The 14072-nt window shown below is 37.5% G+C and overlaps 1 protein-coding gene across 4 annotated transcripts in view; it reads left to right on the top strand.

Moving 5' to 3' along the window:
• Positions 1-14072, top strand: part of NT5C2 (5'-nucleotidase, cytosolic II) — a 107336-nt gene that overhangs the window by 80150 nt on the left and 13114 nt on the right. For 3 of the 4 annotated variants that reach the window (XM_007470421.1, XM_007470422.1, XM_007470423.1), the window contains 2 exons: positions 7617-7734; positions 8804-8899. In XM_007470421.1, the coding sequence (XP_007470483.1) occupies positions 7617-7734; positions 8804-8899 (214 nt within the window). Of the gene's footprint in view, positions 1-7616; positions 7735-8803; positions 8900-9229; positions 9254-14072 lie in introns of all 4 variants that reach the window. The other variant, XM_007470420.1, reaches the window with a different exon arrangement.

Raw genomic sequence — 14072 nt, 5'->3', positions numbered from 1 at the left:
TGTAGGGAAGATTTAGGTTAAACGTAATGGATAAAACCTGCTGGGTCAGGGAACTCTAATAGTTGGTTACCTAGGCAGATCATGAGGTGATTGTGATTCTTTAAATCACTGGGAACATTTGTTTGCTTTCACAGTCATATGAAAGAATCAGATTCAGATAATTATAATTGTTATGGCATAATTGTTACAGCATTGTGGTAGGGGACCAAATTAAGTGACTACGTGATGGTTCCTTTATTTCCTAAATGTTTTTTATCCACCCCCTCAATTTTTCCTTGAGATGAATAGAACAACAACATTATCTAGGATACTCTGTGGTTGTTGAAGAATGAATTTTTCCACCTGGATTTCCAATTCATTAAGTACTTAAATTCTATTTCTTTAAGACGTTTTGAGGAGGGAAATTCCCTGGCAGTCCAGTGGTTAGGACTCCGTGCTCTTACTGCTGAGGGCTTGGGTTCAATCCTTGGTCAGGGAAGTATCAGTAAGATCCCACAAGCTGTGTGGCACAGCAAAAAAAAAAAAAAAAAAAAAAAGGCTCTTTGAAGAGGACAAACCATTTCAGTTAGATGGAGAACTTCTGTGGAAGTATCTAATCTAAAGGGGGGGAAAAAAAAAAAAAAAAAAAAAAAAAAAAAAGGCTCTTTGAAGAGGACAAACCATTTCAGTTAGATGGAGAACTTCTGTGGAAGTATCTAATCTAAAGTATACACTAGAGGTTGCACACCAGTGGCCCATGGGCACACCTCAGACCACAGACCCATAGTTTGGCTCAAATAGAGTTGGTTGGTTTTTTTAATTGAGTCAGTAGTTAAAAATTGGGGGATTCCAAGTATAAAAATCTGGGCTGGTTGTTATCACATAAATGGCAACAATCGGCTCTCATTCCCACCGGGGAGTTAGCTACATCTGACAGCTACTTCCCCCTTTAGGCCAAGACATGTACCAACACTTAGACCATTTCTCACATTAATTAACTTGCCTGACCCTGATAGAGGTGTTTGGAACATATTACCTGAATCTGAGTTTCAGAAAGTTTGGTAAACCTTATAGTACCTTGAGATGCTGGTTATAAAAATGAATTATCCGTATGAGCCTGAGTAAATGATACATATATATATATATTTTTTTTTTAATAGATTTATTTATTTATTTTGTTTTTGGCTGTGTTGGGTCTTTGTTGCTGCACAAGGGCTTTCTCTGGTTGCGGCGAGCAGGGGCTACTCTTCATTGCAGTGCGCAGGCTTCTCATTGCATTGGCTTCTTGTTGCAGAGCACGGGCTCTAGGCGCGCAGGCTTCAGTAGTTGTGGCACTCAGGCTCAGTAGTTGTGGCTCGCGGGCTCTAGAGCGCAGGCTCAGTAGTTGTGGCACATGGGCTCAGTTGTTCCACAGCATGTGGGATCTTCTCGGACCAGGGCTTGAACCCATGTCCCCTCCATTGGCAGGCGGATTCTTAGCCACTGCGCCACCAGGTAAGTCCCATACATATTTTTTAATAAGACTTCCTGGGCTGGGTTAATTGGCCCCGTTTCTGTCCCTCTGTACCTCCTTAGTCACATTGTATTGTGGATCTTCTAAACTTTATTACAAATATCTAATTGTATATCCCTGTAGCGCACTATGAGCTCCTTCAGGCCAAAGACCATGAGTTATTTTGTTTTCAGTTCTTACATCTAGTACCTGTACACAGTAGGCATCCAAATGTCTGTTATATTATTCTAACTTTAGTACAGGCATTTGAGTGTAGTGATCTGTTCTTATTTGGGGGAAAAATTATATACTAGCTATTTATTTATTTATTTTTTAATTACAAGCAGCTTCTTTGGTTAAAGAGGATTTTTAAAGATTTCAATAATTTTCAGTTTTCCGCATTTTAAGTTGAAAACAGTAGCCGAAATACACATTCCTAGTAAGCATACAGGTTCTCAGAGGGAAAATTTTGAGTTAGGTAATTTTTTTCATTTTATTTTAAAATAAACATTCTTTTAACACTCTTGGTAATTTTTAAAACAAATCTTTTAATTACCATTTAATTTTGCTTTTGCAATAAATTGAGACTGGCAGTCTTTCAGACTCTACTTGTTTACTTATTTACATGTCTAGCCATGTGGGAGTTCGTTTTATTTTATATTACTGAAAGTGTTGAATGCTATCTAGCTTTTGTATTTTAGGTAAATTAAAATTGTAGTTTTTAGAATTTTTCAGTATCTCTTTTTAGATCATTTATGATCTCTTAGGTTAGAGAGAAAATTTTTGACTATGTCTGTGATATTGTGTTGGGGTTTTCAAATAGTTGTGAAAAGTAGAAAAAGTCCTCTGGTGTCTGTTTATATGGGAATGGAAAGATTTAATTTAAAGTTTCCTTAATGAAAATGTGAATTATTATCTTTGCTAGTTACAGTCTCAGAGAGCTAAGATCACTTAGCCTAAATAAATAGAGAACATTGATGTTGATCACATTCATAGCATAAAAGCAAATAACTATTCTTGAGTGGTTGGGTTGGATTTTTGCTTTTCAAAGTGTGATTGGTAGTGCTGGTTTCTCCTAGTTGTAATGTTTTTAGAAATTTTCAACATTGTATTTAGTCATTTTTGCTCTTCCATTTAGTACCATCTCCCTTTCACAAAAAATCCAGAAGTTGGAGAAATCTAACCATATGTTTTCAAAAACCTAAATGTCTCGAGGAAAAATGACTCCCTATAAAGTTAAACATGATTCATATCTTAAAAGTGTCAATATCTTGGGCTTCCCTGGTGGCGCAGTGGTTGAGAGTCTGCCTGCCAATGCAGGGGACATGGGTTTGTGCCCCGGTCCGGGAGGATCCCACATGCCGCGGAGCGGCTGGGCCCGTGAGCCATGGCCACTGAGCCTGCGCGTCTGGAGCCTGTGCTCCGCAACGCAACGGGAGAGGCCACACAGTGAGGCCCGGGTACTGCGAAAAAAAAAAAAAAAAAAAAATCAATATCTTGAAAGGATTTATGTATCTTCAAGTCAGTTATCTTACTAGACTAGGTAGTTTCTTTAACTTTATGAAAGTAGAGTAGTATGACTCCATTTACTGAGGGCAAATATACACTCACAGAATCAAAATAAATTTTTACCCTCTATTTCATATTTAGACATCTGGTTAGATTTTTAGTAGGGTGATGTTGGTTTTTATCTTTATCAAGATTACAAAATTAGGTGTTAGAAGGGTAGAAAAGTAGGTAGATAGGTACAGGTAGACTTAGTTTACATGGGTACTTAAAAGTAAGATGAGACTGCTCTGGTATATTCTTGTATCCTTTATTAGTCTGTTTCACTTACTATAGTTCAATTTTAAACGCTGTTTACCAGTTGCATTCAGTTTCTATCATGTAAGCCTGAAATGTGCTAGAAAAAATGAACTAAGACAAAAGAAATTTACTTTTCTGTTTGTCTTTTGACTTAACATTCAGGATCAGACTTGGCTTGTAATCCAGGCTCAGGGTACTGGAAAAGTTAAATAATGTATAATACTTAAGCTTATCTTCAATACCCTTGTTTTGTTATGGCTAATTAGATGAATTTAAGTGATGGTCAGAGGCTTCTAAATAGGAGGCAGTAACTCCTATTAATACCAATTTCCAAATGGTATCTCTCTGTTCCAGCCCATCACAACAGTTTTAAAACCAGTTTTTGTTTTTGTTTTGTTTTGTTGCTTTGTTTTGTTTTTTAACAGGAGTGCCAGTGTAACTCCTTCAAGACTGGAGTGACACACTCTGCATCTGCATCTGCCTCATGTGAGTTCTCATTTTGGCAGCAGCATTCTGCTAGGCTGGAACCTCTGTAGAGGTTTGCCCTTCCTTTGTCTAAAATCTATAAACTACTACACAGTGTGTCTTGGTGGCAAAGGTAAAAAGTGCATGAGAATTCCAGACTTCCCTGCAGAAAGTTTTCAGCTCACCTAAAGGGACTGTCTCCTCTAATCCAGATTCTATCTTGTATGAACAAATTCTACTCAAAACAGCCCACAACTTTCACCCCCACAACATGCAGCTGATATTTTTTGAAGAACTGTTCTTCCCTCGCAGATTATGGAGTAAAAAATATCTTTAAATGCTCTCAGTAGCTTCAGCTTTCAAAGCTTTGGTTGTTCTCTTTATAGTCTGGTTACGTAACCTGAGAACACTGTGTGCTGCCCTGGTGCCTGAAGCAGTCCTCTTTTTTGGACTCTGGCCCTTAAAATAACCTCTTCCTTTGTCTTTGGATATTGGGTAAATTAGAATAGGCCTGAGGACCTTCTTGAAAGAGAAATAAGCAGTGAATGTGTGAGGCTGTGTTTACTCTTGAAGCTATTGGCAGTGTTTTGGAAAGTCAGTTGTGAGAACTGAGTTTGAAGCTATGCATCATTTACTTGCCAGACAAACTGAAATTAGACCCTTTGCAGCTGTGGAGGGCATATAGAGCTCTAGTCTGAGGTGATATATATGATTCCCCACAGATGTCCAGGCTGGCTTTGAAGGGCCTGGTTGATTAAAAAAGAAGTTTTGCTATCTATCTATTTATTTATTTAAGGCATGATGGTACTTTGTAGGGTTCAGGAATTGTCATTTTTACCACCAGGTCAGAACAAATTGTGATTTTTCCCAAGGGACACAGAACAAAACATCTAGATTCATGCTCTGTGCAGCTGCAGTTCTGCTTCTCCAGCCCTGGTTGTACTGTACAGTTCTCTAGCAGCTGATTTAATGACCTGGGAGTTCGTGTTACTGAAATGATTATCCAGGAAGCTTATGAGAAAATGTCAATACCTTGTAGGTCTTACTGATTAATATAGAGCTTAGTAAAATAGATAGTGTTGTCAGAGTGGAACTTGGACTCTCTTTGCTAAATCCATTCCCACCTGTGATTAGAGCAGTTTCTTTTGGACTAGTTGAAAGAAATTGGAGGGAGAGTAGTGTGTTTCAACACCCAAGCTTAAATGTTGACGGCCTACTTAATCTAGAAATTCATTTTTAACAGTGGCACTATATGCCACCACAAAAAGCTTTGGATGAGACTCAGGGAGGCCGAAATGCTGGCTTCAGCTGATGTTTCTACATGCTGTGTAACTTCAAGGTAGCAAATGGGGAAAATACACTGTATTTTTTGGAAGCACCCTAAACTCATTGAGAGAAAGGAAATTTAAAGTATTTATTTCTGTAGGTGGAATTTCTAGAAAGTCATCTCAGTTGAACACTTGGACGTTCTGCCTTGGAATAAACACAAGGTGACAAGAGTATAGTGTTTTATTTTCTGTTATTCTATTCTTTATGGTGGCAAAATGGGGAATTGAGATCTCTGCCCTCACACATTTTTTTTCACCAAAAATTCTGAATAAATTGATTTGGGTTTCAATCTGAATTGCCTCATAGAAATAGATTTTAATCACTATTACTCCATCACTTTCCTAACTAGGGAAAATTATTCATTTAGGGGCGAGCCTGGGTAGAGGGTGTGTAAGTTTTGTTTCTGTCTCCCATTCTTAAGGCATAGCCAGCAAATTATCTTTCTGAAAAATTAATAATTGAAAACATTTTATATGGGCCAAATCCTATGAGAATGAATGTCAATGGATTATCCAAATTACTGAGCTATACTGGAATTTTGTTCCATTAAATATTGTTTGACGTAAGTGGGGGCTTTGTTAGGACTGAGAAGTAATTTTTGTTTTATGAAAATTTTGTTAAAATGAAATTCACTTTCAATTGAGGTGGAAGAACAGGGTGGGGTGAGATATTCTTTTATACTCTCAAAATAATTCAAATTGACATCAGTGGATACCAGGCTCTCTTGGTTTTATGATAATACACCAGCTCTTATTCTGTTAGCATGTATGAATATATAGCACTTCCTTTACCACAGTGTACATCATTCAAATTTAAGAATTCCACACTTGAGGATTCAAAAAATTTTGTGGGCAGGGATGGGTGAGGATGGGGCTGGAATTGAGGGGAGGGGAAAAATATAGCCAGTTTTGAAAATGTTAGCCAGAGTTAGCATTAGCCTTAAATTATTATTACCCCTGAGACCACAGACGAAATGACAGCTTCTTTTTTTTTTTTGGCATTGTTCTGGTGAGATGAGACTTAAGCATCTCCTAAAGGTCCTTAAAACTTTGAGGCTTATAAATACGACAAATGTTTATTAAAGGATTTTAAAATCTCGCCTTGTTTTTTTAAAATTTCAATTTAATTAAAAAGAATAGATAATACATTAATATGTTACAAGTTTTAAAGGTACAGAAGAAGGTACCTGAAAGTCTTCTTCCTTCCCCTATCTCTTAGTCACTCAGTTCCCTTCTGTGGAGGAAACCACTATTGCTGTTTTCTTTTATGTATTTCCAGAAATATTCTAAAGGATTGTTTTTGGAAAGGGAAAGTTGAATCATACTCATTAAAACATTAGCACTAACTTGGATAGGCAGACTAATTGCAATGAAGAATCAGTTTGAGCCATAGGCTATATATGTTAATTATAGGTAGAACTATAATAATTAATAATAGTTTAATTATTATGAGACAAAAAAATAGGATGTTTTGGGGGTGTTTTTTAATCCTCATTTGGCATTTAGCAAGATTGCAGGTCTTTTTATTTTTATTTTTAATATGGCTTACCCACCCTAGAGACTGATGGATGGTTGCCTACCTACATCTTTCATTTGGAAGAAACCTGTTTAAAGGTGCAACATTTTCTTTATACTAAACTGCAATGATGATTCTGAAAAGATTTTTCATTATAGAAAACTTCAGACATATAATATTAGAGAGAAACCCCCATATTCCAAAATCCATTTTATTTCACCTGTAAAAAAACTCATTATTATTCTTTGGCAGATAAGGAGGTATATATATTTTATATATATATATGTACTTGCACGTACTCATTCTTCCATAATCAGGTCTAATAAAATGAATTATAATTCTTCAATGTCTAATTCCCAATTCATATCCAGATTTTCCTATCTCAGACATGTCTTCTTATGGTTGTTTTAGCACTAATAATTTGCAAAATGCAATTTTGATGGCTATGACATTGTCAGGGCTGATAAAGAAAACAAGTAAATCCTAACAAATGGAATCATGCTGATTGGAGGAGGAATTTAAAGTAACTACTAAGCCAGATAGGAATTCTAAAAATAGACTGGTCTTAAAAAAAAGAAAAAACAACTAATTTTGAAGGATTCCTACACCAATCATGCAGAACACTGAGGACTTCAACATACATAGACCTATCTAGTTTTATATTAATTATATTCTCATGGTTAATATCACAGCTGTGCATATTACATTATCCCACCTGCCTTTAGATTGTGGGCATGAAAGAATAAAGAGGAAAAAATTTTGGGATTAGGTTTCCTAAGAATGAAGGAACTCTTCTGAAATGCCTGATAATTCATCTCGTTGCTGCTCCTCCTACTGTAATATGACCTATTTCCACAGACTGACAGTTGAGTTCTGTGATTACCCAGGGCGGTACAAAACATGGAGTTTGAAGGAAACGAAGAAAAATGGCAGATTTAGGAGGAGAGAGGAATTGGGAAAGTAGAAATTCGCTCATTTGCCTTCTATTTTAAGTGGCTATTCTTTTAATGAGAACCTCCTCTTTGTGCAGTGTACAAGTCCCCGGAGTATGAGTCCCTTGGCTTTGAGCTTACCGTGGAGAGATTAGTTTCTATTGGCTATCCTCAGGAGCTGCTCAGCTTTGCATATGATTCTACATTCCCTACCAGGTAATATTTCAAGATTATTTTTGGATTAAGACTCCTCCTTCTGTCCCCAAAATTAATAATTCCAAATGCATCGTCAACCAAAAAACTTCCCCCAAACAAACAAAAAACCAACAAAACACCAAAAGATTCTTTGGGGTTTTTTTGTGTTTTTTGTTTGTTTTTGGTTAGTGTTGATTCTGAAATGACCATGAAACCTTTCATGTGCACCATATATTTTGTGTTCCTGACTTGAACTTTGAAATTAGTTTATTGTTATTAAAGAAGATCCATTTATGAGAAAGAAGAGGGATTATTAAAATTGATGAGCAGTAATCGCAGATGCTCTTCTCTTACGCTATTGGAGAGCCGTTACATGTTTTGCTAATATGTTTAACTTGGTAATCAGGAGGCTTCTTGGAAGTTTGCATTCCTGGATTTGCTAAGAAAGATTTGACATTAAGAAAGATGATGCTGGGACTTCCCTGGCGGTCCAGTGGTTGGAACTTCGCCTTCCAATGCAGGGGGTGTGGGTTTGATCCCTGGTCGGGGACTAAAATACCACATGCCTCATGGCCAAAAAAACAAAACATAAAACAGAAGCAATATTGTAACAAATTCAATAGAAGACTTTAAAATTGGTCCACACCAAAAAACTCTTTTAAAAAAAAGAGAAAGATGATGCTTATTTTGAGATACCATCATATATGTCCCATATACAACATGTAACAGAGGGAAATATAAGGCAGCTCAGTTGTCCAAGGAAATTAAGAGAGACTCTGTTTTAGGATAGAACCAGCTGTATTAAGAGGAACTATTGTTTACACCTTGTTTGATTAAGCTCTTATTTCTCACATAAAACAGTTGTGATTATTTATCTGGACAGAGTAAATATTTGTTAGTTGTTCTGAGGTTCATTTTTAAGATTTTATACACTCACTTTAGCCTCTAGAGTTATATTGTTTGGGGACATACTTGAGCTGCCATAAAACCTGAATAAGGTGAGGGTTGGTTTGTGGTGATGGAGTAAATATCCATTAGATTATTGCCTTTATTACTTTGCATGATTGGTGATGTCTTCATTTTTACATAGGGGACTTGTCTTTGATACACTATACGGAAATCTTTTGAAAGTTGATGCCTATGGAAACCTCTTGGTCTGTGCACATGGATTTAACTTCATAAGGGGGTGAGTGCAAAGAACCTTTAACCTCTTTCTCATGTTTTTATAGTCAAACAATATGAAGATGATATTGTCTCCCCAAATACAATATACTTTCCTATTCCCTCATTATTAAAGATCATTTCCTTTACATAAGGATACTTAAAAATTATTTATTAGGCAGTGAGGACCCAGACTGACTTATAAATATAGTTAGCAGTTACATTTTGTTTAAATTAGTGCCTTCTAATTATATAGCATACACCAAAGCTAATTTTGAACCTTGCCCAAAAAGAACTGTAGTGGCTTTGACTTATTTGAAATTCTAAGATTTTTATTTTCTCCTTTGTAATACAGTTCTCAGGTAGCTGCTCAGAAGAGGTATGTATGTAAAAGTGCTTTGAAAAATTTAAAACTACAGCAGTGTAAATGACTGAGATTTTTAACAGCTAATACATTATTTTTTATATTACAATGAGTACCTTCAGGTATTTGGTCATGTGGTTAAAATTTTTTAAAACATGGGGTTAAAAATGAATACAGAGTGACACTATTTAAAACAAATAAGGATACGTTTTATTTTCATAATTAGAATTCTTACTAATTTGGACTTTTCACCCCAGTAATAAACAGCAGATAAAATTTAGTATCTAGTGTTTTTTTGTGAAACATCTCAATTTTTTCTTTAAAAATCACAGTGCCACAATATGACAGTTTCTATAATTGTGGCTTTACAATTACAGTATATATTTTCTCTACTGTTATATTACCTAATTTACTACTGACACTGTATTAGGATCACAGCAACTCTTAAAATCAAAATGGGTTAAGTGTCAGTCTGTTATTTATTTTCAATAGCAAAGTAGTAAAAACGCACAGTCTACAATGAAGTTGTTAAAGAGACAGTGTCTTTTTGGTAAATACATTTTGTGATAAGAGACACAAACTAACAGAAACTGTACCAGAGTTTCCTTTAAATCTGAGGTCACAGCAATGCCCTATTTGGAATTGAATCATATGTTACAAGACTCTTCAGCTGGCATTACACAGGCTAAACAATTTCCAAGTGTACATAGTGAGAACAGTATGAAGTGAACACCCTACCTTGACACATCTGGTTAGGCCAGTGGTTATATCTGTCTTCCTTTCACTGTTCCTCTCGTGAGGGGTTTGTTCAAGTTCATGAATATCAAAAGGCAGGATTTAGAATGTGAAGTGACTGCAAATAATACTAAACCCAAGCTATTTTATGTATAGATATTGTCACTACAATTCAGAATCCCCATGATGATGAACCAAGGTTCTATTTATGAACGTCTGAAATGGGCTTTTGTGTTACTGGGTAGGGGGTGTAGTCAGAGAAGAAAAGGAAGAGAAGAAATTCTATATATTAGTACTACAATTAGATTTACTAACTCAAGATCCATAGACCTCCTTTCTTTCCCCCCAAATAAGCCAATAAAGTTTCCAGATAGCTCTTTTGGAAATACATTTAATATTGTTTCAGAAATAAGTCATTTATGAGTAAATGCAGAATCATTCAAACAGTACTTAGCACTGTACAGTCTTCAGAGTTAAATTTTTTTAAAAAGTCCATGGAGAAGGACAGAATGAAGATGGAGGGAAAGGGAGATAATTATTAAGTATAGTGGTGGACAAGGTTGGAAGGAAAATTAGGGCTCCAGCAAGCATCACCTTATATGCCTTGCCAATTGAGTTGGAGCCTCTTTTCAGACAATGGTAAAGGCTTTTAAAGTTTTAGACTAGGATAATATTGAGATCAAATCTTTATTCTATGGGTCACAGATAGTTAGCAGTACTGTATTATAACCGTTTTCTTCCCAACTCCAAGTCTAGCATCCCTTCCTTTATGATACATTACCTCCCCATGAATTAATTTTTATTTTAAATGTATACTAGCATGACTTGACACTTAATTTAAACAAAATGTAGGGAAGTCCCTGGTGGTCCAGTGGTTAGGACTCCGTACTTTCACTGCCAAGGGTGCAGGTTCGATCCCTGGTCGGGGAACTAAGGTCCCGCAAGCTGTGAGGTGCGGCCAAATGTTTAAAAAAAAAAAAGTAAAACAAATATAGTAGGGGCTTCCCCGGTGGTGCAGTGGTTAAGAATCCGCCTGCCAATGCAGGGGACATGGGTTCAAGCCCTGGTCCGGGAAGATCCCACATGCCGCAGAGCAACTAAGCCCGTGCACCACAACTACTGAGCCTGTGCTCTAGAGCCCGCGTGCCACAACTACTGAAGCCCGCGTGCCTAGAACCGTGCTCTGCAACAAGAGGAGCCACTACAATGAGAAGCCCATGCACCGCAACGAAGAGTAGCCCCCGCTTGCCGCAACTAGAGAAAGCCCCTGTGCAGCAATGAAGACCCAACGCAGCCAAAAATAAAATTTAAAAAAGAACAAAAACAACCCAAAAAAACAAATATAGTAAACAAAATGTAATCACGAACTGTATTTATAAGTCTGTTTGGGTTCTAATTGCCTAATAAATAACTATATTTAGGTAAAGAAATTATTCTTTAATGATGAAAATGTCATCTTACTAAACCTGACTGAGGAAAGCGTATCATTACCATTCCCTTCTGCCTTAATTTTCATTACAGAAAATCTTGGAAGGCTAGAAGATATGCTATTCCATAAAGTTATTCTTTATTGGGAACACTTATTTCAGGAGGGTGACTAAGACAGGGAGCTAATGTGATTTTATATCCCTAACTAGAGTTTATGCCATTTGTAGTTAACAAACACAAGCAGGAATTTACCCAAGTTATTCTGAGTATGAACTTTAAATTTGGTGTCCTTTATTCAAAATAGTTAATCTTCATATTTTACTGTGAGGACTGTACATTTTTATATTTTAGTTTTTCTCCCTTTTGGATTCTCTGTAATATATATATATATATTTTTTAAACATCTTTATTGGAGTATAATTGCTTTACAGTGGTGTGTTAGTTTCTGCTTTATAACAAAGTGAATCAGCTATACATATACATATATCCCCATACCTCCTCCCTCTTGCGTCCCCCTCCCACCCTCCCTATCCCACCCCTATATGTACTCTCTGTAACATTTTTATTAATACTATCCCCTTCCTCTTCTTGCAGTGTTTTATTTCACTCTTCAAGGTTCTCATGCATCTCTAACTTCTGTTTTTTTCACTGGCTTTTTCTTTTAAACTCTGAATATCCTCCGTGGATCTAGTCTCAGTCTGCTCTTCTTTCTCTGCACTCTTAAGTGGCCTCTTCTGCTCTAATAGTCTTCCCGACTTCATTTATTACCTGTGCAGAGATGATCCCAGCTATCTCTCAAGTTTGAATCTCTATTTTAAGTTCTTGACCTTTGTTTCTAATTGCCTATAAAAATGTTTACTTTTAGATTAACATATCCAAAATAAAATTCCTCTTATATCTACTTTTTATCTAGTTTTCATGATTCTGTTTATGGTACCACCACCCTCTCAGAGACACCTTAGTGTGAGCATCATCATCTTTGGCTCTTACGTTCCTCATCTACCACATCCGATAAGCTGCCTCATCTTGTTCATTTTACCTTGGCAATCTCTCTTGAATAATTCTTCTCTTTAGTTTCCTTTGCGCCCACTCTAGGACATGCCCCTCCCGCTCTCAACTGGACTACCACAGTAATCCCCTAACTGATTTCCCAGGCCTCTGTCTCTGTGTCAGTTAGTTTTTGCTGCATAATAAAGTACTTCAAAACTTAGTGGCTTAAAACAATGGCCATTTGATTTAGCTCAAAATTCTGAGAATCAGCTGGGCAATTCTGGGATTGCTCAGCTGATCTAGAATGGCCTCACTCACATGTCTGGCAGTTGGCAGCCTGTTGGCTGGGGCACCTCATTTCTGCATGTAACCTTTTATCCTCCAGCAGGTTATCTCACTCTCATTCACATAGCAGTCTCAGAGTTACAAGTGCAGCAAGAGTAGGCAAGCCCCAATACACAAGTGTTTTCCAAGTCTCTGCTTGGATCCCATTTACTGCCATTCAAGCCTGTATTCAAGGATGGAGAAATAGACTGAGCCTCTTAATTGGAAAAACTGCAAAGTCACATTACAAAAGGATAGGAAGAATTTGTAGCCATTTTTGCAACATACCACATTTCTTCCTCCGTTTTATCCTAACTAAAACTCCTACTAATTTAATATTTTTACAATTCAGCTCTGATGGTTTTATCCTTCTGCTTAAAAGCTGTTGGTGGGGACTTCCATGGTGACACAGTGGTTAAGAATCACCTGCCAGTGCAGGGGACACTGGTTTGAGCCCTGGTCCAGGAAGATCCCACATGCCGCGGAGCAGCTATGCCATGCGCCACAGCTACTGAGCCTGCACTCTAGAGCCCGTGAACCACAACTACTGAGCCTGCGTGCCACAACTACTGAAGCCCGCACACCTGGAGTCCGTGCTCTGCAACAAGAGAAGCTACCACAATGAGAAGCCCACGCACTGCAATGAAGAGTAGCCCCTGCGTACCACAACTACTGAAGCCCGTGTGCCTGGAGTCTGTGCTCTGCAACAAGAGAAGCCACCGCAATGAGAAGCCCACGCACTGCAACGAAGAGTAGCCCCCGCTCGCGGCAACTAGAGAAAAGCCCGCAGGCAGCAACAAAGACCCACTGCAGCCAAAAAAACCTCCAAACTGTCAGTGGCACTGTTGCCCCTGAATGAAGTATAAAAACGATAGCATAATTTCCTCAATTCGTCTTTCTAGCTTTATTTTTCTCTGTTCCCTTTTCTCAGACTAGTTTCTGGATTCGTCTGTCTAGCTTTCAAGGGCCAGCTCATATGCTACCATTTTCATGAATTCTTCCAAGATTTTCCTCTCCACATTCACTTCTCTCTACTCCTTAAGTTGAAATGGTCTCCCCTTCTTCGGTTTTCTCATAGCTCTTCACACCTTGCTTGTAGTTGTGATTTTTTTACCTTGTTGTAATTGTCTGTGTATGTGACTCACCTCCCTTACCAGACTGAGAACTTTTTAGGGGCTGGAACCAAGCTTCTTCCTTTTCAGAGCTACCCATGTGTTTTTTGGGGTTTTTTAATATTTATTTATTTTTTTATTTGGTTGTGCCAGGTCTTGGTTGCAGCACGGGGACTCCTTAGTTGCAGCTTCAGGGCTCCTTAGTTGTGGCATGCAAACGCTTACTTAGTTGCGGCATGCATGTG

The sequence above is a fragment of the Lipotes vexillifer genome, unplaced genomic scaffold (assembly GCF_000442215.2).
Source record: "Lipotes vexillifer unplaced genomic scaffold, Lipotes_vexillifer_v1.1 scaffold916, whole genome shotgun sequence".
NCBI lineage: Eukaryota > Metazoa > Chordata > Mammalia > Artiodactyla > Lipotidae > Lipotes > Lipotes vexillifer.
The sequence above is the reverse complement of the archived record's forward strand: the minus strand, read 5'-3'. Positions and strand labels throughout refer to the sequence as shown.